At 48.3% G+C, this 26,193-nt stretch overlaps 2 protein-coding genes across 3 annotated transcripts in view; one reads left to right on the top strand and one right to left on the bottom strand.

The window, feature by feature from the left end:
• Positions 1-11,550, top strand: part of Max (MYC associated transcriptional regulator X) — a 39,605-nt gene extending 28,055 nt beyond the window's left edge. Inside the window, exon 5 of one of the 2 annotated variants that reach the window (XM_029484318.2) lies at positions 11,121-11,550. In XM_029484318.2, the coding sequence (XP_029340178.1) occupies positions 11,121-11,350 (230 nt within the window). In that variant the 3' untranslated portion in view covers positions 11,351-11,550. The remainder of the gene's footprint in view (positions 1-11,120) is intronic. The other variant, XM_029484319.2, reaches the window with a different exon arrangement.
• A 1,733-nt stretch (positions 11,551-13,283) lies between these two features.
• Positions 13,284-26,193, bottom strand: part of Fntb (farnesyltransferase, CAAX box, subunit beta) — a 79,992-nt gene continuing 67,082 nt past the window's right edge. The window contains exons 9-12 of the mRNA XM_021178669.2: positions 24,136-24,268; positions 19,650-19,761; positions 18,338-18,452; positions 13,284-13,694 (exon numbers count right to left, since the gene is read on the bottom strand). Of these exons, the coding sequence (XP_021034328.1) occupies positions 13,563-13,694; positions 18,338-18,452; positions 19,650-19,761; positions 24,136-24,268 (492 nt within the window). The 3' untranslated portion in view covers positions 13,284-13,562. The remainder of the gene's footprint in view (positions 13,695-18,337; positions 18,453-19,649; positions 19,762-24,135; positions 24,269-26,193) is intronic.

Here is a 26,193-nt window from a genome sequence, read left to right as displayed (position 1 = left end):
CAAGATAAATTGTAGTCAGGCTCTGGACCTGAAACTTTTCAACCACTCCGTACCACCCAAGTTCTAGTCAGTTAATGACTCTCGGCAGACACAGCTTCTTCCCAGGAATTCTCATCCACAGGCCAGAGGCTTGAGCCTACATGTCTCAATTCTCTCGCTCGCTGCAGTCTTTACCTCTAGTGGCTGCCCTGGTCTCCAAAGCCACACTACAAGGACAAGAACCAAGTACCATTGTGAGACTACAGGTGTACATGTACCATGCCCTTGAAGTGTTCCAGCACTCAGATACTCAATGTAAGGTGGCAGGTCTTAGTCACCCAAGTTCCTGGCTCTGAGCTCCTCCTGCCTGGGTGCTATGAGATGTGGAGTGAGTGATCTCCATCCTGTACTGATGCTGTGGAAGTTTGGTGTATATAGATACTTCAGAAAGGGGGCCTAAGGGCGGAGCTGTTTTCCTTGCTTTCTAAAGGAGGGAGGGAGGCCTTTGAAGCAGTCTTAAGGAACAGTGTACCCTGTTGGCGCCCTCCCCCGTCCCTCCTCTGGCTGTGGCTTGTGTTTCTTGAGAACCTTTCGTACCTGCCCAGGGCTTCTTCCACGTGGGACTTGGGGTGTGGGCAAGGCATTGTTTTGAGCCATCTCGCATGAGCCTGTTTTATGAGGGTACTGAAACACCCTGGATGTTACCTGCCACCCAGTATGCCAATTCATGAGGCAGTGAGTTTTACAGAAGCCAAGGAGTTTAACCCACTAGGCCCCCAGCCTGATGAGGAGCCTTCCCCGAGGTAGAGTTTAGAAGTATTTATGGGATGGAAAAACTGGTCTGAGGTGTTGTGGGGAAGGGTGATTGAGGTGAAGAAAGATGAAGTTATCGGTGGTCTCTGTGTGTGCAAACTTCTTGCCACTTCCTAAGATGTGGGGGGAAATAGCTGTATTAGTATAACCTGGCGTGACTTGTGGGCCCCCTGACTGCCTGTTCACACTTTTCCAGTGTAGGTGGATTTGTTGATTTCAGCCAGTATGAGCCAGACAGTGCTTCCTCCAAACCTCTAAAAAGCAACTTTTAAACAGCCATGGTAACCCCATGGCGCATTAGAACCCACAGGAGTTCAGACTTCTTCTAAGTGAGCTTCAAAGGAGAGAATGCACTCTTTGATCTTTATAAATTTTAACTAGGGAGAATGGCTCATGCTTCTTACAGGAAGAAAATGGTAATTTCATTATGGAGATTCCTCACTGTAGAGCGAGAGGCAAGGCAGACAAGCCTTTTGGCTGAACCCAAGGACACTCATTCTGCTGTCTGCTGCAGATACTCGGTATGATGGGTGGGTTTAAAGGGGTGCAGAGCAGGAAGTCCTGCATTCACAGCAGCTGATCAGATCCCTTCCACCCATGCTGCCAGCTGCCCAGCAGGCTTGCTGTGAGTGCCAGGCCCCAGTCAGGACTGTTTACCTCTGATGTTCATTGCAGGGTGGGGCCCTTGTATGCCTACAGCCCCTCTGGGCTGACCTACCCAACAGTCTCTATTATTAATTTGTTTCCAGCAAACTAAAGACTGGAGGAAAACAAACACGGGATTAAGGGCCCAATATTAAGAAAGCTGTACCAGAATTTTCCATTCCAGTGCCGAAAGTGGCCAGGGATTAAGCTTTCTGCCAAAGAAAACAAACCTGATGGCACTGGCCTGTGGTGAGAGGTACACATCTCCCCATATGTTGCTTCCTGCAGAGGACCCAAGAACAGGGCCTTGCAGAATATGGTTCAGGAGGGAACCGAATGCTCCCAGGGTTGCCACTTGCCATATGGTCACTCATCCCAGCTTGCGAGTGCAGTCCTTGTTCCCTATCTCCTAGTGTCCTTATAGCTCCAAGATGGTAGGGTCAGATCTAAGGCAGAGGCTGTAACAGGGTCAGCCAGCTAAAAAAAGAATGTCACGTCCATAGCAAGCACCTACCACAGGGTCTCTGAGAGACCAGGGAAGAACTCTGAGTCCAACAACGACCACATTTCCTGAACAGGAAATGAGTCCAGGCCACTCCCTCCCTGTATGCAAAGAGCAGATGTGATGTGAGCAGGCCTTTCAGCCTAGAAGCTCCCAAGAAGTCTCAGGCTGGTCAGGTTTTGCTGCTTTACCTTAGCCAAGTACCTAGTCTGTCATGGTCCTCTACAAAGTCATTAAAAATGCACAGGGGGACAAGCCTGGATGTGCAGTCATCTCTTCCTTTTGATGGGATTGTCCCCATGTGATTTCAGCTCACGGGTGTTTGAGCAGCGTGTAGTCTTGGGGCTGCCCTGTACTACCCACTGGAGATTTAGGCAGGTTATAAAACCCGGCCCCTAGATTGCTGCAGTCTTTACCTCTAGTTGCTGCCCTGGTCTCCAAAGCCACACTACAAGGACAAGAACCAAGTACCATTGTGAGACTACAGGTGTACATGTACAATGCCCTTGAAGTGTTCCAGCACTCAGATACTCAATGTAAGATGGCAGGTCTTAGTCACCCAAGTTCCTGGGTAGAGATAAGATTCATACGTGAGCCGGGCAGTGGTAGCGCACACCTTTAGTCCCAGCACTTGGGAGACAGAGTCAGGTGGCTCTCTGAGTTCGAGGCCAGCCTGGTCTACAAAGTGAGTTCCAGGACAGCCAGGGCTATACAGAGAAACCCTGTCTCGAAAAACAAACAAACAAACAAATAGATTCATACATGAGCTGTAAGTACACATGCCCAGTTTCTCTTCCTTCCTTCCTTCCTTCCTTCCTTCCTTTCTTCCTTCCTTTCTTTCTTTCTTTCTTTCTTTCTTTCTTTCTTTCTTTCTTTCTTTCTTTCTTTCTTTCTTTCTTTCTTTCTTTCTATGTATTTCTCTCTTTCTCTCTCTCTCTCTCTCTCTCTCTCTCTCTCTCTCTCTCTCTCTCTCTCTCTCTCTCTCTTTCTTTCTTTTTTGGTTTTTTTCTAGACAGGGTTTCTCTGTGTAACCCTGGCTGTCCTGGAACTCACTCTGTAGACCAGACTGGCCTCAAACTCAGAAATCCGCCTGGCTCTGCCTCCCAAGTGCTGGGATTAAAGGCATGCGCCACCAAGGCTGTACATGCCCAGTTTCTACATGCCAGGGAAGTTTAAGTGGAGCCCTTGGGGATAAAAGGGGAGGGGGGGAGGAAGGATGTCAAGGGTCAGGGAAGGGCCCACTCAGCCCTTCTCACACTCTTTTGCTTTCCTTCCTCCCTTGAAAATCCATTGTCAGGTTATATGGGCCAACTGCTGTCTTAAGGACTGACTTCAGTTGGTGAAGAGGTAGACTCAAAGCCTCTCACCATACATAGGTTGGATTGCCATTCCCACACTAATGGGACCCAGAGATCCTTGGGATCCAGGGAAGAGCATACATACCATCAGCATCTCTCTTGAGGATAGGGTTTGCAGGGACCTCACGGGGAGGGCATGATGGGTGGGCGTGGTCAGGGAGATAATGATGGCAGGCCCTGGGAGCACTCTCCAAGCAAGGAGCTGTGATCCAGCCCTGCTCTGGCTGATAGCTGCAGGCTCCAGCACACCCTTTGTCCCATCAGACAAGGCCATCCCAGGTACAGAGGTAGCAAGGAAGAATCACGCCCAAGATAACGATTCAGAGCTCCTATTATGGAAGGAAGTTAATGTGAGCAAAGGTTAAGAGAACGGTGTGCTGAACCCAAAAATATGCAGAACCCAGTGTCAACTACTACTCTCTGGCAATGTGTTTTGAAAGGAAAAGATGATAAAATGTTGCTGTTGAATGTTTAAAAAAAAAAAAAGTATTGATAGGTAAAGGAAACAGCCATTAAAGAGTTCTGGTAAAAAAAAAAAAAAAAAAAAAAAAAAAAGAGTTCTGGTAGCCAAAGTAGAGACAATTTGAGCAGCAAAACAGGCTACGGTATTAGAACATAACTGGGGAGTATTCTGGAGTCTATGCTGATAGAAACAGCCATTCCTCAGGACTGGAGATTGGCTCTGAACCCCTCATAGGTACCCAAAGCTCCAAGTGCTCTGATCTCTCAGTGAGATGGCACAGTATTTACACATAGCCTCCATAAGTCCTCCTGTGTACTTTATTCTCTTGAGGCTGGGGATGAAGCTTGGTCAGAAAGTGCTTGCCTAGCCCAGAGGTTGCTCTCCAGCACTGCCCTCCTGCCCAAAGCTCTATTTACAGTGCTATGCAGATAAGTGCTAAGTTGTGTTGTCTCCAGTAAATGGTGAAGGGGAAGGTCTGCACAGCACGTGGTCAGTGTGGATATCAGTGTTCTAGTATTTCTGAGTCTCAGTTGGCTGAATTCACAGCTGGTGACACAAAGGGCTGAATGAAAGATGGAATGAGAGAGAGGTAGGCAAGTCTCCGGGGGAAGTTCATTCCATCTCAGATTATGGAGCCTGATGGTCCCACTCCTTCAATGTAGGCTAACCTTAGTGCCTCCTTTCTAGAGCATGTGGGAAGGGAGGGAGGGGGAGAAGGAGAAAAAGAAGGAAGGAAGGAAGGAAGGAAGGAAGGAAGGAAGGAAGGAAGGAAGGAAGGAAGGGCTTTGGAGACATCTAACCCTAGTAGCTTGGCTAGTGATCAGGGTCAGCATTGTTGTGACTTACCTCTGTGGTTTTCTTCCCCTAGAGTAGAACCCTTCAGGAGTGTCACACCAGTGTCACTTGACAGTCTAACAAATAACCTGACCTGAACCTCTAGAACAGCCAAGGTCACCACAGACAAAGAAGTCTGAGAAGCTGTCACAGCCAGAGGGAGCCAAGAGACCTAACAGCAGAGTACATAGTATCTTAGCACCAAAAAATGGTATAAAAGTGGCCGGCGAGGTGGCTCTGCAGGCAGACTTGCGGCCAGTTCTCATAACCTGAGTTCTGTCCCCAGAAGCCACATGATGGATGGAGAAAACTACATTGCCTTTGACTTTCAGACAAGTGACATATCAGATACACCCACACACACCACACACACAATAAGTGTAATTTTAAAATGTCATTCGACAAAAACTATAAGAATTTGAGTGAAATGTGGCCTTTAGCTATTACATCCATATTACATACCCCATCACATGTATGCAGTCCCTGTGGAGGCCAGAAGAGGCCATCAGGTCCTCTGAAGCTGGAGTTACGGACTTGTGAGCCACCGTGTGGGTGCTGGGAGCTGAACCCTGGACCTCTGCAAGAGCAGCAGTCAGTGCTCTCTGTTCTACTCCACTGAGCCATAGCTCTGGGTCCTCAGTGTAAAAGCGTAACAACTGGGGGTAAGCAGGCCGGAGGGTGTGTAGGAACTTTGTGCTTTGTGATTTTCTTCTGTCAATCTAAAACGAAAGTTATTATGAGTATGTGTGTTCACCTGAGTGTGTATAGACCCTGTGGGCGTGCAGGAGCCTGAGGAGGTCAGAAGAAGCATCAGACCCCCTGGAACTGGAGTCAGAGATGGTTGTGAGCAGCCACATGGTGCTGGGAATCAAACCTAGGTCCTCTGGAAGAGCAGCTAGTTCTCTTAACCACCGAGCCATCTCTGTAGCCCCGATTTTTCTTCTTCTTGAGACATAGTCTCATGTAGTGGTGTCAAGCTAGCTATGTAGCTGAAGCTAGCCTAATCCTCCTGCCTCAACAGGTTGCACTGTCATACTCAGCTGGTCTCTCTCTCTCTCTCTCTCTCTCTCTCTCTCTCTGTATCTTCCTCCCTCCCTCCTTCTCTCCTTATGACTCTCCTCCTCTCTCCTCTTCTTCTCCCAAAGCCTAATTTTAAAATATGCTGCTGCTTCTGCTTCTCCTCCTCCTCTTCCTCATCTTCCTCCTGTTCCGCCTTCTTTACCCCCAGCCCCTTTTTCTGTCTTTCTGTTTTCTTTTTGGAGGCTGGGTCTTGCTATGCCTCACTATGTAGCCCAGGCTTTTAGCTTCTGATCCTTCCACTTCTGCCTTCTCGGTGCTGGCTCAACATCCATTGTTTTTGTGGTTGTTTTTGAAAAGCTGTGCTTCCTTAGGGGGAGCTGAGGGCAGTGAAAACGTTCCCACTGACCAGGCTCTGTTCCTGTCTGATCTTGTTCTTGGATGTGCCAGCGTGGCAGGAGGAAAGAGTCCCAGCTGCCTGGTCCCAGCTCCTGTACCAGCTGAAGCGCTCAAGCAGAGCTGTCCTTGTGGGAAATGAGGGAGATGTCCAGGAACCGGTTACACATGCTAGGGCAGGTTGTAGAAGGCTGGCCGCCACCAGGGCTGCGGTCAGCTCCCAGAGACTTGCATCACGGCGTGAGTAACACCGTGTCACAGCAGGGTGGCACACACTTATTTAAGAATGCCACTCTGTTCCATACACGGCACGAGGACCAGCTAGGGGCACAGCTCAAACGCCTCACATTCGTGAAGCCCCAACACCACATCAATCAGCACCTGGAAGATGGAGGCAGGAAAGGCAGGAGCTCACGGACATCCTCAGCTAGAGTGACGTCACCATCTCCAAAGGATTGGGTAGGCGTGTCCCCCTCTGCTGTCTTCGTCTAGTCCTGGTGAAAGATGGGGCCAGGAATTGAAGGCCTCAGTTATCCTGCCCTGGAAGAAACCAGTGTTTATCCCTACCCTTAGGTTACCCTTGAACCTCTTGATCTTCAGCCTGGCAAGAGAACATGGGCTTTGGGCAGCAGATCTGGGCTCAGGTGGACTTCATCATCCAACATCAGAAACCTTAGTGAGTCACCCAGCTCTCTGTCCTGTTTCTCCAGTTATGAAACACAGGTCATACACCTGCCTCACCCACTGGGTGAGACTGAGCCAGGGATCAGCTGAGGGGAGGAAGGACATGAGGCAGACGGTCAGGTCACGGGTTACTGCTGGGGAGAGCAGGCAGCAACCAGGAACCTGAGTGGCCTCAGGGGTGATTATGGATAGTTCTGTGTCTATCAGGCTGTACAGAGAGTCCTCAGTTTTTGATAAGCTCACTTTAAGTTGAAAATATAAAGTCAAAACTATACTAACGAGCTGGGTGTGGTGGTACACGCCTGTCATCCCACCACTTAGAAGGCTGAGTGAAGATTCTGAGTTCTAGGCCAGCTAGGGTTCTAGAGTGAGACTGACAAAACCAAACCCACAACACCGCCTGCCTAACCTGCCAAGCCAGCCTGGGCTATACGGTGAGACTGAAAATAAATAAATAAGACACCACCAGCCTAACCTGCCAAGTAGTGTGGAGCTCATTCAGCATGTTGCTTTTGTAATAGTATGAGGTCAAACCATTGTAAGTTGAAGCCTGTCTGTGATGGTAAATGTAACTCCGTTCAGCTCATACAACTCAAAAACCAGACAGGGCTTCAGAATCCGTGCCCAGGCCTGTCCCTGTGTTCCAGGAGGCTGGGTGTGCTCACTTCTCAGCCTGCCTGCCTTCTAGGTAGAAAAGTGGCCACACGTGACACTGTCCCATTAAGAGAGAACTATTGCTTCTTCTAATCAAGTGTTCAGGGCTTCTTTGGGCTGTTTCAGGTCATATTCTTGGCTCTGGATCAATCACCAGGGCCAAAACAGGCTGCCTGGCTTATCCCTGGTTACTGTCGACCCTAAGCAAGTAGTTGAAGCAAAGACAAGTCAGGACGACTGGTTTGGGGCGGAATGGATAGCAACTGTCACCAAGGTTTCCATTACACCTCGTCCACGGTGGTGGCCAGCAGAGGTAACTGGCCTCCTAGGACAACAGTTTCCCCTGCTGACTACAACCCCAATTTTTATTTGGAGTTTGTGGTATTTGAAGTAGGTCCCTCACAGGCTCAGGTATTTGTTTTTGTTTGCTTGTTTGTTTTGAAACTGGGTTTCTCTGTGTAGCCCTGGCTGTCCTCTGTAGACCAGGCTGGCCTCCAACTCAGATCTGCCTGCCTCTGCCTCTGGAGTGCTGGGATTAAAGGCGAGTGCCACCACTCTCAGCTGCAGGCTCAGGATTTGAACATTTGGTCCTGTGTTAGTTGTGCTGCCAGGGGACGTGTAGGAGGTGGGGCCTTGCTGGAGGAAGTAAGTCTGGGCACAGGTTCCGAGTTCATCCTCTAGAAGTTACCTTTTGCTCTTGTTGTATTTTTATGTATGCGGGTTTCCTTTCTCTTCAGCCCCAGGATTTTTTTAGATTATTAATTTATGTGTGTGCACAGCTGTGTACACATGCTTGCCACAGTGCACATGGTAAGCTCAAAGGACACCTTGTAGGAGTCAGTTCTCTCCTTCTGTGGTGTGGGGTCCAGGGATCGAATGAACTCAGATGGTCAGGTTCCTATGTAGCCCAGTCTAGTCTTGAACTCGGGCTTCTTCTGTCTCTGCTCCTGAATCTTGCAATTACAGATGTGCATCGCCACACACAGCTGACAGTGTCTCTGTTATCTGTAGTTGTGTATTCTCCATCCTTGTCCAAGGCAGTGAACGCCATCGAGCAGAGTGTATGACTGACTGCAGTCTTTAGCATGAGTTTTACCGACCAAATGCATTTATGTGACTCACAGTAAACATCCCAGCCATGAAGATATGGCAGAACACTGAGTGAATACAGATGAGACGGCATCTATATATACCAGGGCCAACTGCAGCCCATGGGCCAAATCTGGGTCACCACCTGTCTTCATGGGCACAGCTTGGCTTGGGACACAGCCATACTCCTGTGGTTTTGTGGTGGAGGAGAGTTGAGCGTCGCAAGAGAATGTATTATCCACAAAACCTAAAAGTATTGGTTTTATTTACAAAAAGTATGCATCCTGTTGTTATAGTTGATAAAAGAGAACACAGGGAAGCAGTTCCCCCTGGAGCATCTCCTTTTCCCAGATGGAAGCAGCACTGCCCTAGCTCTCAAATCAGCATCAGAGAAGCAAACTTTCTGAGTCAAACTTAGCCTGGAGGGAGGTCCCTGAGACTTGTCCAGTCGGTGCCTTCCCTGATACGCACTCTGCAGGGCTCATATCTTTTTAGGCCACAGTGAGAGTCTAGACAGCATGTAGGTAGAAACACATCCATTTCCCACTTGGGGCTTTGATCCAGACTTCTAGACTCAAGCTGAAAGCCATAGTGAGCTCCTGCCATTTCCTGGAACATACTTCTCCAAGAGGTGGTTTGAGTGAAATTGAGACAAGCTTTAATCTGTGTGATGGAATGTCAGCATTGTTGTCCAGACACCCAATACTTCAAGCCAATGGGTCCTACCCCTAGCCACAACTGCACTGCACTCAGGACCATCAAACACCGGTGGCAGCAGCTTCTTCTTAGTTTGTGATGGTGGGTACAGAACCCTAGGCTTTGAGCATACTAGGCAAGTATTTTAGCATTAAGCTGTTATTTCTGGCTCTAGACAGATCCATCTCTAATACTTGGTTATATTAAAGTATATACTTTAATATATAAATAAATATGATATATATTTAATACAGTATGTAGAGTTAGTATTGATGAAATAGTGTAAGGCATCTGCCTCTTACAGTTTCATTTTTAAAAGATGTATTTTTATGTATGCATGTTTCCTGTCAAGTACACGTGCATCACATGTACGCCTAGTGTGTCAGGAAACCAGAATAGCGTGTTGGGGCCCCTGTAACTGGAGTTAACATGCAGTTGTGAGCCACCAGATGGTGCTGGGAACTGAACCCAGGTCCTCTACGTCAACAAACCTTAACCACTGAGCCGTCACAGCAGCCCCAAAGGTTTCTTTAAATTATTATTAATTATTAACATAACTTGTTAATAATCATATTACTAATATAATTTCATAAATTGATTCTATATTAAAATGTAAAGTATATACTAAAATAATAAAATTCATAAATAACTAAATTGTGTGCATGTAGGTGTGTATGCATGCATGCATGCATGCATACATACATACATAATGCATGTCACAGTGTACATGTTGACATCAAAGGACAGTTTGTAGGCGTCAGTTCTCTCCTTTTGCCATGTGGGACCCAGGGATCAAACTCAAGCAGTCAGACTTGGTGGCATGCTTTACCCACGAACCATCACAGCTTCCCTCTTACCACTGTTTAAATTCTATCTGATGAGTTAAAGCACCAGTAAGCAACACAGCCAGGTCTGAGTGACGCTAGCCCTGGGCAGAGGCCCTTCCATGGCACTGGTATTTAAGCATCTTTATGGCCTCTGATTCTCTATGGTTTTAAGTGGCTTCCTATAGAGTCCCACTACTACAGAGTCTGCGGGACAGCTTAGGCAGGGAGTATGCGCCGGTTCTCAGTGCCCTAAGATGATACATCTGTTATGGAATTTATCACCAGGAAGAGGCTCTTGGCAACTGGCATGTAGCCTTCATCCGCTAGAACTCTACAGTAACCCGCTTTAGCCTTTTGACCTCAGAAGGCTCTCATTAAGTAAACTCAGTTCTGAGAGGCACCGTATCTTCCTTCCTCCTCCAGGCTTCTGGACCTGTGTTTTCCCCTTTCCGGGTATTTAGTCTGTAACACCCCCGTGGCATGGTAGATGGAACAGGCTTTATACTGTTGTAGTTCTGACACAGGAAGATACACTGTAGTTCTGTGCTTCAAAGGAACCCACAAGAATAGGCTCTGTGGTCCTAAGTTCACAGACCCAGAAAACACATGGGGCTACTGGCCAAGTGAAGACTTTCTGAAGATAGGCCTCGGTGTGAGTTCCATGGTGTAGACTAGTCCAAAGAGCTATTGGCTAGACTCTCACCTGATGTTAACTGACTCAGACACAAGGCTACAATGAAAGAACAGTTTAAGAATGCCACCTGAGGGGCATCACCCTGGCTGACCTTGGAAGCCTGCCTTCTGTTGCCAGGAACAGCTGGCAGAATTCCCAAGGTGGGCAGGTGGGCCTCAGGTGGATACAGAACTGTTGTAGTTTGGTATTCACTGAAGTTGCCTGGAGTCAAATGCTATGCTGGAACCATCTTTTACTCAGGATCTACATAATAAAATATGCATCAAATAAAATCTGAAACTTCTCTTAGGAGCACTTACACTGCTAGTGGCCATCTCTTCAAGGTCACTGGCCAACTCCTCCTGGGAGAACCTTTCTTTTCCTTGGTTTTAGGCAGAGAGACAGGTGGGTCTTCCATTCCATTTTCCTGTAGGTCTCCTGGGGTTTTAGCTTCTTCTTCTTCTTAGGCTTTTCATGTACCTCCTCACAGAAAGAAGTCCTCATCTAAGGAGGAAGTGGCCAGTGAACCAGAAGAGGAGGCAGCAAGCCCCACCATCCTTAAGAAGAAAAGGAAATTGTCTGAGAAGCCTGAAGTTGCTGCTCACTTCACAAAGAGCAGCACAAAGAAAAAGAAAAAGTCCCAGAAAGCACAGGAGGATTAGAACGGACCTGCTTGGTGGGAGGGACATACCTTGTGGTGGCAGCTCCTGCCCACGATAAAACCCCAATAAAAACACAAAACCAGAAAAAAAAAATCTGAGATTTCACTCCAGGCCCACCTGAAGGCTCAATTGGGAAGTTCTCCAGAAAAGGAATTATAGAGAAAAGTTAGTACAAACCTGGAGACAACAGCATCAGTATCCTCTCCTCTCCCTAGACCAACTCCACTGATCCTTCTAGGCCCTGCTCCAGGGTATAAAGACATCACAGACCAAAGTGGCTTCTTGACCCCAATTATGACTGCAGTTATCCCCATTACCTAAGGCTTCTGGTGCTGAGCCTTCTCCTGTCAGTGGTGGACAGATAAACTTAGGATAATGGGTTGCAACCCAAACCTTTATTAGCAAAGTAAACATCTCCAGGGGATGGGAGTTGTAGGCAGAATGTAGCTCTGGGTTATTTGCATGGATGCAGTTTCCTCCTGAGGTATCCTCCTTTCCCAAGGAGCAAGCCTCAGAACGTCGCCTTCTTGACCTTTCTTGTCTCTTAGTAACCACAGAATTCTGGCTATACCCATACCATCCCCTGCCTATGGCCAGGATGTCCGTCCACCCAGCCTGGTGCAATAGCTCCAGTCCCCTGCTCGGACTGGAGACAAGCGCTAGAACGCAGTGTGTGAAGGAGGTGCACAAGGAGGAATGAATTTCAACTTCCTTAATTCATATGCAGGAGACAGGAAGTCCCCAGAGCAAACGGGCATCCTGAAGGAATTGTCTGGGAATAGACAGGAGATAGCATAGTGGGCTGGAAGGAAGGCTCAATGGCTAGAGCACTTGCTGTTCTTAGAAGGATACAAATTTGGTTCCCAGCACCCATACTGAGCCAAGTAACAACCACCTGTAACTTCAGACCAGGGGATTTGATGCCCTTTTCTGGTCTCCACAGACATCTACACACACACACACACACACACACACACAGACATCTACACACACACACACAGAGAGAGAGATTTAAATTTTTTTCTAGAAAAAAAAAAAGACAGCATAGAAAATGTTATTCTTTTATTATTTCAAGGAGGTAATACATAGCCCAGTACACCAAAGCAACAGGGAATCAGAGGCAGCAAATGGCCAGTGGTTAGGGGAAGGACCTCATGCTACATCTCCAAGCTCCCGTCTGCCTGCTCACAGGCTGGGACAGTGACGCGAGCAGCTCGCTATGACTGTAGCAGTGGATGGACGACCAAACTCGGCACCCTACAGACCGTGCCAGGGCCGGTGCAGGGGCAGATCCAGGACTACTGCCAGCACTTGCCCTACTACCTGAGGCTGCTGTCCCGGCAGCAGCCAGCTTGCCTGGAGTGGACAGGGTGGGAACAAATCCTGAGTGATCGATTAAGGTGAAAGCCTTAGTAGTGTTAACACTCTGGATGAGAAGAGACAGCACTGTCTTGAAGGGGTGGGTGGGGAGAAAGGACTAGAAGGAGCCTGGGCCACAGCGTGGCTGGAGGAGGGCCTCTCCTGGTGCATGATGGGGAGAGGCAGGGGTTGGGCATGGGGAAGCTGCTTCCTCTGGCACAGAGTTGGCCGAGAGGTCGGTTTTCCACTCATAATTGATTACCTGGGTGTAGTCATCATACCATGGACAAAATAAGTCTCACTCATACCAAACGTGGCCTCGGAGAGAGATGTGACTCGGTTTTCCCCAGGTTATGGGGAGGGCTCAATCTAAGACCCTTCTTCATTCCCGACCCCTGTCCTTTGCAGATGACTGGGGTGAAAGAGACAAGCATAAATATGGCCTGCTGGAGCCCAGTGCTCTCTTCCAGAGCTCGTATTGGCTGGACCCACGGCCCCACCCTTGCACAGAGAGGATGCCGGTCTGGTGACTGAATGGTGTGTGTGGGTGGAGTCACAGCAGTGGCTGGGATGCAGATACTCACAGATATCTTCCATTTCAGCATTGTGGGCCGGGGGGGGGGGGGGGGGGGTGGGGGGGGGGTGAGCTGCTGCTTCCCAGCATACACTGATCTCCAACCTGGCTTGCCACATCGGCTCCCAGGGTTTTTGTTTGACAGGTATGAAAATAACTTTAAAAATCACACCACCGTGTATTCCAACCCAGAGCTGATGGCTTTGTTTTGTTTGACAGGAAAGGACAAAGAAACCACAACTCCACAGTGGCCAAGGCTCAAGTAGCACAGAGTGTGCTACACACCCAAATGGAGAAACCTTGTCTGACGGGGGAGCTGGGAGAGCCACGGGGTCCTCTAGTCGGTGGCAGGATCTGAGGTTACCTCATCTTCACATTCCTCAAAGCCTGGGACTGGCTTCTGCAGAAAGTGTGTGGTGGCCTGGATCACCTTCTCAGGTCCAATGTTGTACACAGGGTGTGTGGGCTGCTGTGAAGAGAACAGAGGCAGGTTTGTCCCCAGTGGCTCTGCGTCTGCTGAGAGGCACCTGGCAGAACTAGACTAAGGAGCAGGAGTGACACACACAGGTTTATTCCAGGCCCAAATGTGCAACAAAACAAAGCCAGTATCAGCCAGGCGGTGGTGGTGCACACCTTTAATCCCAGCACTTGGGAGGCAGAGGCAGGCGGATTTCTGAGTTCGAGGCCAGCCTGGTCTACAAAGTGAGTTCCAGGACAGCCAGGGCTATACAGAGAAACCCTGTCTCGGAAAACAAACAAACAAACAAACAAAACAAAAGCAAAAAACCAAAGCCAGTATCTGCTGAAAACCTCTCATCGTACACAATCCCAGGGAACATTATTCAGCCACTTAAATACATGCTTTCGGGGGGGGGGGGGGGGGGGAGTGGTACGATGGCTCAGCACTTAAGAGCACACTGGCTGCTCTTGCAGAGGACCTGGGTTCAATTCCCAACACCCTCACACAGACATACAGGCAGATAAAACAATGTGCATAAAAATAAATCTTTTAGAGAGAGAGATCACATTTGAATGTGTGCTTTCAAGTATATTAATGACATGGGGAAATGCCAAAATACATTTTGAAGTTTGTTGGATTTTGGAATATTCACATAGACTTTACCAGTATCTTTATGTAAAACTCTGAAATCAGAAAGTGTGTTGCAGACCCCACACCCTAACATGTTAGACATGTGCTCCACTACTAAGCTATCTCCTTGCTCCAAACCCTTTTTCTTAAGCATTGTAAGTTTCTTACCACTAAATATGTTTTTAATTAATCAAGTAGCATTGTTACAGCATTTTCTTCCTTTCATTCTGTTTTTAAGTCTCATCTAGTCCAGGCTGGCCTCAAATTTACTAAGTAAGCTGGCCTTGAACTCCCGACCTTCCTGCTTCTCCCACATGCTGAGATCACAGGTGTGCCCGGGGTCTGCCTTTTGTTGTGACATTTTCATGTACACTGTCATGCTTTGTTCTTATTTGCCCCCTGGCCTCCACTTCTGCTGGACCCCCATTCTCCCTTGGCAATACATTCCATTGTCCTTCTGTTTCCCTTCCCGACACCTCTGACATAGAAAGATCACATTTTTCTCTCATATGGAGTACAGATAAAAGTAAACAAGAAAAAGAGGTCTGGTGGTGGTGGCATATGCCTTTAATCCCAGCACTCCGAAGGTCTGTGAGTTCGAGGCCAGCCTGGTCTACAAAGAGTTCTAGAACAGCAGGCTACACAGAGAAACCCTGTCTCCAAAACCAAAACCAAACAAAAGCAAAAGAGGAAAGGGAAAGGAGAGGGGAGGAACACTGGAGCGCTGTAAAGCTGAAGCCTGTCTATGTGCACTGTGGTGACTGCATCCCCATCCTGCCTCCTTTCCAACCCCTCCCCTTCCCATTCAGTCCCTTTGTCCCCACAGCTTGATCTCTAGTTTCATGTCATAGATACATACGTGTTTTATGTATCTATATATAACTTGGACCCACAGATGAGAGAAACATTTCTTTTTTTTTTCTTCTTCTTTTTGAGAGAAACATTTCTTTAGACACTGCTCCATTCACTTACTATGATGATTCCAATTGTAACCATTCTCCTGCAAATGACTACATTCTTTATGGATTAAAAGAGCCCCCCCCACCCCCCCCCCCCTTTTTTTGGACAGCATGTATCCCTCCTCTGCTGCAATTACAGATGTACACAACCACTCTTGGCTCCAAAACTTTTTTCTTTTTTTTTTTTTTTTTTGGTTTTTCGAGACAGGGTTTCTCTGTATAGCCCTGGCTGTCCTGGAACTCCCTCTGTAGACCAGGCTGGCCTCGAACTCAGAAATCCGCCTGCCTCTGCCTCCCGAGTGCTGGGATTAAAGGCGTGCACCACCACCGCCCGGCTGGCTCCAAAACTTTTTTTTTTTTTTTTAAAAGAACTTTTTTTTTTTAAAAGATTTATTTATTTACTATATTTACATATAGTACACTGTAGCTGTCTTCAGACACTCCAGAAGAGGGCGCCAGATCTTGTTGCGGATGGTTGTGAACCACCATGTGGTTGCTGGGATTTGAACTCTGGACCTTCGGAAGAGCAGTCGGGTGCTCTTACCCACTGAGCCAACTCACCAGCCCGCTCCAAAACTTTTTGAGTGCCAGTATGATACTTGAAAAGAGTTAGCTTTTAAAGCACTTTGGATTTTAAGTGTTTGCATCAGGGAAGCCTAACCTGTAACACACAAGCAAAAAGCATTGTGCACAAAAGCATCTTAAACCTCTCACAACTTGCTGCCAGCGGTGACAGAGAGGCTGGGGCTGGCAGGAGGCAGCCCACCAGCATCCAGCAAGACGGCAACGGCAAGCCCTGGAACCAGCGCGCCCTGGAACCAGCTTTCACTCTTCCTATTCCTGTCCGTGTGTCTCGGTTAACAGTGGTGTATCTGCATTTGTAATTAAGAAAAGGGACCACAACTCTTTTGAGGGTAGAAGTGTTGGATCATATTTCAATTCTTTTACATTATTTCCCTATATCACAGAAATCTGAAAGAAATTTAAGATCTGAGACAGGGCAGAATTTTAGACCAGTGTTCGGGGCCCTCTCACCGACAAGGAAGAGGACAAAACTGCAGAGATTTTAAACTTCATTCTTTGCGTCCCTGTCTCGGCGTGTGCATGTGTGTGTGGTGAGTGGAGTTGCTTTCTCGCACTATACAGGTTCCAGAGTGGTCTCAGGTTCTGAGGCTTGGTGACAAGCTCCCTTACCCGCTGAGTCATCTTGCCAGCCCCCATACAAGGTCTCATGTAACCTTGGCTGGCCTCCATCTCAGAGGAGATGCACAGCACACAGCCAAAGAATTTCTAACCTCCTGCCTCTACCTCCCAAGTGCTGGGATTCCAGGTGTGCACCACCGTGCTTCTTTACACAGTACTGAGGGCTGTATGCATGCTAGCCAAGCACTGTGCCAGCTCAAAGGCATGCCCAGCCCTTGGCTCTACAATGTGTCTGAGAGACAAAATGGGAGAGGGAAGCTGGACGCAGTGGTGCACACCTCTAACCCCCGTACTCAGGAGGCAAAGCAGGAAGATCTCTGTGAGTTCAAGAGTAGCCTGTCTACACAGAGTTCTCGGCTAGCCAGCACTGCAGAGTGAGAGACCCTGTCTAAAATGGGGGAGGGGCCAGTAAGCTGCCCATTGAATTTCATGAAGCCAGTATATTTTAAAACACAAGTTGAAAAATACATTATAATAAAAAATGTATATCAAATATTAAAAAATGTTTTCTATTCATTTATTTAGTGTGTGGTACAGGGTCCACCCATGCCACAGCATTCAGGTGGGGCTCAGAGGACGAGTTGCAGGAGTCAAGTCTCCCTTCCCACAACTGAACTGAGCTCGGGGTCTTGTGTGGCAACCCACTGAACCATCCCACTAGCCCTCGTGTAAGTCTAAGAAAGAGTCACTGAGGGACTGGGAGATGACTCAGCTGGCAAAATGTTCTCAGAGAAACCATAGAACCTGAGTTTGGTCCCCAGTCACCATGTAAAAGGCCAGGTGTGGTTGGGGCACTTATAATCCCAGCAGCAGGGAGGCAGAGACAGGAAGATCCCAGGGCTTAGAGGCAGAGACAGGAAGGCTTATTGGCTACGCAGCCAGTAACAGGCAAGACTCTGTAACTCTTGAGACTGTCCTAGTGAGATGCTCAAGCAACGAGATTGCCCTCTGATCTCCATGTGCACCCCCACACATGCCCCACCAAAGGCTAGCCTGTCTACAATGTGAATTCCAGGCCAGTCAGAGCAACAAAGTGACATAGTGGGACCCTGACCAAAAAAAAAAAAAAAAAAAAAAAAAAATTTCATCTATTCACCCTCAGGCTTGAAATATTTACTAACGCAAGCAAAGGAAAGACATAAAAGACAGATGCAAAGGCTCAATATTTATATCTGTTGGTCACTGCAGACAGTCTCAGCTGCGTTTGTTTCTTGGGTTCACGTCTAGTGCACAGTGTGTCCTTCTGCCAGGCTGCTGTAGCACAGGCCATGCTGGGCAACATCCTACTCCTTTCTTGTGCTGGGTCTGGGCTCAGGGCGCTGCAGACACATGTAGCCACAGACCCTACCTCTGAGCTACATCTCTAGGCTAGGGCTGCTACTTTCCCAGGGAAGTGCAACCACATCAAACAAACATGGCAAACTGCCTCATGCTACTGGCACATGGCAATGTGGACAGCCCCTTCTCTGAAGAGGCAGCATCTAGGTTCAGCGATGAAGCCGGCCATAATACAGTGAGTATGGCACCCGGGCCCATGCTAGAGGTTCCCAGGCTCTGAGTAACAGCTGTGCCTGCCTTAGAGAGGGAGCTGCGGTCAGCAATGGGCTGGAATAAGGTCCCAGCATCTCTGCCCCCAGTGCCGACCACTGAAGTCCTGCCTCTGCCTGGCCCTGTATTCCCTCCGCTCACACCCTCACTCAGGCTGCAGAATGCCAGGAGGGTGGGGCCCATGAGTTTCTCAACTTGCCCCACACAGGGGACAGAGCCAGCTCTGCAGGGTGCAAGTGGCCACTCTGAAACTAGGTCCCCTGACCTGGGAAACCTTGTTGAGAGGGGACGTTGAGCCTCCACCTGCCTTACCAGAACATTTTCGGGCACACCCATGACCACATCGTGCAACATGGCTCCGCTTCCAAAATGCTGGGCAATGGAGAGGCCGCTCAGGCAGTAGCAAGTATGATAGAAGTCACGTGACCTGCAAGGACAGACAGATGGCTCAGAGACGGCCCTGCCCCTCCCTACCACAGGAATCCAGAGAACTGTGTTACAGATGTACCTTGGACCCTTTTTTTTATACAGGGTCAGAGGAAGCATGGCTGTTCCCAGCAATGGCCTTGAAGGTCTCATTTTTGAGCCCTGCCCAACAATGGGATCAGGTTTTGTTATTTGGTTGGTCGGTTGTTTTGCTTCGCTTTGCTGCAGTGTTGAGGATGGACCCCAGGGTTTCCCACTTGCTAGTCCACAGTCACCGCTGAGCCACACCCTCAGCCACAGGAACTGTTTTAGTCTTTCCAGCCGTTCTGGAAAGGGCACTCTGGGGGTGGTAGCACTAAATTAATGCATTTCTCTAGAAAAATGTCTAGAAATCAACCACACTCCTCTTGATAAATTGCTGGGCCAGGCCTTCCACCCAGCTGTAGTGCGAGTGTGTGTGTATGTGTGTGTGTGCATGTGTGCACACGGAGGTGTGCATAGCTCCATTGTGTAACAGGACATCTCATATTTTATTTACCTTTCTCATTTACGGTACCATACACAGCATCCCAGGTCTGCACTTAGTCATTGAATTTACTGTAGAAGAGTTGGTGGGTTCTAATCTATTTACAACAGTCATTGATTGGACAGCCTATTCTTTCTCGCTGTCTCACTATGCTCACGATTGATCCCAGAAGAGTGCTCCACCCACCACTGATCTGTACCTCCATCCACATCCTATTCTAGTTAAACGGACTTAACAAGAAAAACACAGAACAAAAAAAAGTAAAGGAAGCCAGGCACAGTGGCACATGCCTTTCGCTCAAGAGGCAGAGGCAGGAGGATCTCTGAGTTCAAGGCAGGTCTCTGGTCTATATAGCTAGTTCTGGTACAGCCTGGGCTACACAGAAACCCTATCTCTGGGGACAAAAGCTACCAAGTCAGCCACCCATTTACCTCTCTGGGGAAGTAGGGAGGTGCCCATGAGCTGGGGGTCTCTGACGAGCGACTCTGGGTGAGTAGCAGAGGTGACCGCTCAGTGGTACTGAAAGGGTGGGGGGGGTTACCCCAACCGTGGCACTTCCCCTTCACGTTAGTGCTAATAAGCAGATGAAGGACAGGGATGCCCAGGTTGATTGATGGGCCTGGCTCTAAGTGAGCCTGGGTAGCCATTTCCTCTCCCCAAGGGAACACTTACTTGCCAGGCTTGTCCAGAAGCCCCCCGGCTGGACACTGGCAGCACATCAGGATGTATTCCTGCAGTGCCTGCTGATGGAACATCCAGTGGCTCATGCTGAGGGCAGGGTCACCTGGGGAAGAACACAGGGTCAGAAGGGCGGGGCTGACGTTCCAATCACTCTTCGTACACCTGCTGTCTTCACCACGTGTGCCCTCACCTGGACATGGCTGTGTTGTCAAAGAGCAGGTCTCAGTGGCAGTCTCATTTGCCACGAAGTATACCAGTCCACAAGGACGACCATCCGAAACCAAATCTCCAGCTGCTCTGCGCAGCTCCAAGTCTGCCTCAGCTTCCTGGGGCATTTCCTTTAGCTCCTCTCTGCAACTTGTTAAGTCCCACTACTTACCAGAGGCTAGTAGCCCAGTAGCTTATTCTGACTTTTCTAACCCTGAACCAAATCCACATCCAAAAGAAACTCCCAGAGACCCAAACATTTGTCCTAGAAGCCATCACTGCTGACTGTTCTGTGCACAAGCAAAAACCAGCCACGTTGAGAGCCATGAGGAAGTTAAGTCTGGGTTTTGTTTTTCTTTTCATTTCTTTCGATGCTGGGGAACACGCTGTGCATGCTGGGAAGCTCTCCACCTTGAGATACATCGCTACGCACTGGGCACCTTCATTCTTAAGCTCAGCCAGTACAGCGAAAGAATCCTGCAGGTAACAGTTTCCAAGCAGGGAGAGGAGAGAGAGCTCGCCACCTTTGTTTTATGCATTTCCCTATATAGTTACAATTATTATAATTTTGTAACTGCATGTTTTTCATATAACACTTAGACACAAATTTCTGTTCTGCTACATCATCTTCAGAACCATCATTCGGAGTAATGGTGAAACATCCCATTTAAGGAGAGGTGCAAGGTAACTGAGAAAAAAAAAAAAAAAAACAGGGCCACCAAAACTCTCATAGATATGGGTACATAAATCTCTGGGGTGGGTATAAAAACCTCTAGGTAGAATTTACAAAAGGCTAATGTGAACAGAGTGGGTGAGAGTATAGGCAAAGTAAGCGGGACTGGGAAATGGCTCTCTAGGCTCAGCGCTTCCTGTGCAAGCATGTGGACCCGAGTTCAGATCCCAGCACCCGTGCAGAGTCAGCACAGGACCCAAGTTCAGATCCCAGCACCCATGTAAAGAGTCAGCACAACAGTGCACGCCTACAATTCCAGGGGGAGGTGGGGACAGGAGGACACGTGCTGCTCACGTTCAGCCAGCCTAGCTGAACTGGCGAGCTCCAAGTTCAATGAGAGACCCTGTCAGAAAAAAATATGTTGGAGACTGACAGTGAAAAACAGCAGATGTCAACCTCTGGCCTCTATCCATACACAAACATGTACATACACATAGACCACACATGGCAAAAGAACATTCCACATTTAGTTACAGAATATTCAGACAGAAAGTCTTTTCTCTTTGGAGACATTGGTCTTAGCACAGGCTGGCTTTGAACTCACTATGTAGTTAATGATAACCATGAACTTTTGATCCACCTGCACCCACCTCCTGGAACTACAGGTATGCATCATACATCTGGCAATAATTTTGTAATTGTGTTATTTTACTTTATTTTTATATTACTCACACACACACACATATTCATATATGGGGTTTTGCATGTAGCATGTGCCTGAGATTTATGAAGGCCAGAAGATGGCACTGGATCTGGAAGTAGGGTTACAGACAGCTGTGAGGTGCCATGCTGGTGCTGAGAAACAAACCTGAGTCCTCTGAAAGAGCAGGCAGTGTTCTTAACCACTGAGCCACCTCTCCAGTGGGCCATTTCTCTAGCCCCACAAACACAGTTTTAAAAGTTTTAAGAATAATGACCAGGCTGGTGACACAGTTCAGAGGCAGAGTCTAGACTACTATGGATGAGGTCCTGGGTTCAACCCCACTTCTGCACATTAATAAATAATACAAAAACGTTTTCTTAAGTGCATGGCTATAACTCAGTGGTAGTAAATGTGATTAGCAGGATCTGGGCTCAATACCTTGATATCAAAACCTAAGGAAAAAAATTTTTAGACACGGGAGATGTCTCAGGGGCTAAGAGGAAGTACTGCCCGTGCAGGAGAAATGGATTTGGTTCCAGGGCTCACTGCCAGGTGACTGACAACCTTCTGTAACTCTAGCTCCAGGGAATCTGCCAGACACCCACAGGCACACACATACCACACGTAAGCACACGAACACACACATCCACACTCACAAATAACTTTTTTTTTTTTTGGTTTTTCTAGACAGGGTTACAAATAACTTTTAAAAATTAAAATATAAGTAATAGTGTATATAACTTTTTAAAAGAAAATTAAAGGGCACAGTAGAGGATATAGTTTGCTGCTCTTAATATTATCCACTGTTGAGGGTTTCAAAATGCTGCCAGGAAAAAGCGCTGGACACCAGCTGGTGTGCACATGACTGCCCTGGGTGTGGCCCTTTATCCTGGGAGCTCTCTGAACAGAGCTATTGATGTAACTACCGCTTAGAGAGCATTGTTTATCTATCCACGCGTGTTTGTGTGTTGGGAGAGGGTCTCACGGTGCAGTCCTGGCTGACCTGGAACCTGCTGTGTAGGTCTGGCTCTCCCTGAACTCTGCTTCTGCCTCCGGAGTACTGGGCTTAAAGGTATGCGTGTGACCAGGCTGGGTAGCTCTTCCCCTTTCAGTGAATATTATCTGTTTGCTACTGAAAGCAATCCTCAATTAACATCTCTGTGTGTGAACTCCTGACAGTGCAGTCTCCAGGTTAAAACCTTAAGTGCGTTCGTTTATGAGTTAAACAGACATTTGCATACTACCCTACAAAACCAAATGCCTGCTCACAGTCCACTTGCAGGATAAATTGCCTGTGTCCTCTGCCTCCCAAGTGCTGGGACTAACAACATGTGCCACCATGCCCAGCCTCAGCCCTTTTAATACAGTTTCTCATGTTTTGGTGACCCCCAACCATAAAATTATTTTTGTTGCTACTTCATAACTATAATTTTGCTACTGTTATGAATCATGATGTAAATATCTGATAAGAAAGATATCTGATATGTGACCCCTGTGATAGGGTCATTTGACCCTGAAAGGTGTCTCAACCCATAGGTTGAGAACTGCTGCTCTTGAGACTTCCTGACAGTCCTGCTAATGATACGTCAGAGCCTGTGGAGGCTCCGGAGTGCTGGCCTTTATGTGCCTCAGTCTTCTGAGGCCTAAATCCTAGGGCCCCAGGCTGAAAGGGACGACAGGGCCTCTGTGTGCGCGTAATCAGTATCCGAAGCATCCACAACTGGACATCGTCAAGTGAGATTAAGGAATTAAGGCTTAGAGTCGGGCCAAGAAGCTTAGGTGTGGGAGGTGGCAGGAAGGAATCTCATCCTTTACATCTGAGCAATTAGTCACCCAGCTGAGTCCACAGGAAAGTCTCCCTCTGGGCCAAGGGATGGATCTCCCTGCAGGAACAGATTGGAAGCCGGCAGGGTGGCCATGCCTCCCCCTCCCACCTGGGAGCTCACAGGCAAGAATGAGCACAGAATCAACCTGTAGGTATTGAGACAAGGGCTGTTGGAGGCTTTGGTTGCTGCCTTGCATGTTTTGTGCTGTCTCCTTAGGAAGGAATATGGCTTTCTCTAGTCTAGCGGCCCAGTGAAGCACAGTCCTCGTCAGCTCACTGACTTTAAGATGAAACATTTCTAGGGGTGGGTTCCAGCTCAGCGGCAGGACACTTGTCTTGCATGCATGAGGTCCTTAGTGTCAACCCCCTAGTTCTGCCAAACGAAACCAAACCACTGAAGCAAGCAGTGGCAGTCAAAACATTTCCTAAAAAACAAACAAACAAAAACAAAACCCCCCAAAACAAGCAACATTCTATTTATTTATTTTGCGTGGGAGGGGATCACATGTGGAGGTGAGACAACTCTTGGGAGTCAGTTCTCTATTTCCACCATGTGAGTCCCTGAGACTGAACCCAGGTTGTCAGACACGCCAGCAGAAGCCTTTATCCGCTGGGCCATCTTAGTGACCCAAAAAAACATATTTCTGATGGTGACATATGCTCAGCCACAGCGGGTGAGTCTTTTCTCAAAGATCCAGGCCCTCTGCCCCTTTTCAGACCTGGATAACGCACCATTTTGACTATGTGTACAGGGAGTGTTTCACTCTGACGTGACCAAACTCGGCTCTGCAATGGAGGCTGTGGCATCACACCAGCTGAGATGGCAGCTCCAGTCACTGTGGGGGCTGGGGCAGGGTGGGGATGCTCCCTTCAGATAACGGGGAGTGGCTCAGGGGAAGGTCATCCTGCCCCAGCAGTGAAAGATCTGAAACCATGGGAACTGGATGGTATTCTGCTCAGAGAGCCCCAAGGGTGGGAGGCTCCATACCAGCCCTCAAAACCCCAGGCAGTCAGAGTTTCCTTTCAACAGTGCTGGGTTAGTGACAGACCAGTAGCAGTGTGGACTCACCTTGAGCGTGGAGGGCTCTGTGCAGCAGGGGCAGGAGCCCTGCCTGCCAAAAGGAGTAGCAGCCGTCCACCAGCTTGTTGCAGCGGCCCTGAAAACCTCCTTCGAACCGCATCTGCCGGCTTGTCACCCATTGCTGAGAAAGGACACGGTAGAGGTGGGTATGAGCCAAAGACATACAGCTACAAGGGCCACTCGCTCCATGGGAAAATGTCTGGGTTTCTGGCTTCCCTTCCTCTCCTCCCCTTCCCCAGTGGCAACTGTCATTTAAACCTGGCCATTTTGAAACAACGGGCAGTGATCACTGCTCAGGGCTGAAAAGACAATCACCATTTTTCACTTAGCATAAAAAGTGAAAGGTTTCTTCTTTGTTACACTGTGTGTGTGTGTACGTGATAGATTTTATATATACACACACACACACACACACACACACACATATATATATATATATACACACACACATATACACACACATATATATATCTTCTTTGTCTCCTTCATTGCTATTTCCTGTCACCCCCTCCCCAGGTTTGTTCTTTTCTCCTCCCCAAATAGTCACCCAGCACCCTGTTACATATAGCCCATTACCCTCTCTTGTTCCCACTAGGTCCAAATGGAAGGAAGCAGGTGCTGAGTGCAGAGGCCACACTGGTGTGGGAGGCCTGCAAAGGTCTCTAAAAACACAGCTTGGGACAGAAAACTCAGGCAGGAGCACCTGTCTCTTCTCATCACTTCTCAGGGGAGTTTGTTCAAAGCAGAGGAGGGCAGTGTTGGGCTGATCTCATCCGATGACATCAAGCTAGTCAGGCCTTTACCTGGTACCTGAGGACATGCACTCAAGTCCCTACTAGGACTGAGAGCCACTGAGCCTTGCTACCAAATGATTACTTCCTGGTCTAGCCTCCAGTTCTCTTGGGGTGATACACAAGAAATCTTGGGCAGAAGCTATAAACTGGCACTTGTCACCCAGTGGTCACACCTGATACCACCGCTCCTGGCTTATCTCCACATTTTCTAAACACACTCCAACAAGATAGCCTTGGAGGGATGAGCAGAGCAACTGGGTGAGCAGATGCAATGCTATCTCTCTTCCTGCTCAGCCCGAGGCCACAGAGCTGCACCACTGGACTGAAAAGGAACAAGGCGCCTATGCCCAGAATCTGAAGCCCTCCTAGACTGAGTTCCTGAATTGCAGACGCAGAGGACTCTTTAGAGGAAAGCCTGGACTTCTTCAAATATAATAGAGTATGCCCCTGGTCATGGCAATACAAGTCAGCCTCGGATGCTTAGACGGACGGATGTGTTTAGGTAGTAACACCCCCCTAGCTGGTCTTAAATGAACCTTCAGGAACTGCTATTTAATGACAGTGAGCTAAACACTCAAAGGGGGTGGGGACGGGCAACCACTCTACCTTTGACTCACCCCAAAATATGAGTAGATTCAAGTCATGCTTTTGTTCCAGTGCCTAAAGCCAGGGGTTGGTTCCACTTCCCTTGGATATAGGAAATCAAAGCCCCCTCCTCCCTCCCCTCCCCCTCTTGTTCTTCTGAGACAGGGTTTCTCTGTGTAGCCCTGGGTCTCCTGGAGCTTGCTCTGTAGACCAGGCTGGCCTTCCACACAGAGATCTGCCTGCCTCTGCCTCCTGTGCTGGGTGTAAAGGCGTGCGCCACCACTGCCCGGCTCAGATAATGGTTGTTTATAGCAAAGGGAGGGAAGGGGGTCACAGGGAGAAGGAGGGCTAGCATTTATGGAGCACCCTCTGTCTATCAGGCTCTTTATGGGTCATCTTCTTTAACCCTAAGGAATAGGGATTATTATTCCCACTTTCTGGAGGGAAAGAGACATCGCAACTAAAGCAGATCAGAAAATGTTCCCAGGGATTTTTGACTAAGAGGTAGAGGCAACGCAAGTCTACAGCACTGACATTTTAAATTTAGGCATGCACTAGTATATTCCTCCTTTTTGCCTACAGCATGTGTACTGGCTGGTTTTGTGTGTCAACTTGACACAAGCTGGAGTCATCACAGAGGAAAAAGCCTCAGTTGAGGACATGCCTC

The sequence above is a fragment of the Mus caroli genome, unplaced genomic scaffold (genome assembly GCF_978045245.1).
Source record: "Mus caroli unplaced genomic scaffold, Mus_caroli_1 scaffold_14, whole genome shotgun sequence".
NCBI classification, from domain to species: Eukaryota; Metazoa; Chordata; class Mammalia; order Rodentia; family Muridae; genus Mus; species Mus caroli.
Note: the sequence above shows the minus strand (reverse complement) of the source record. Positions and strands in the feature narration are given on the sequence as shown.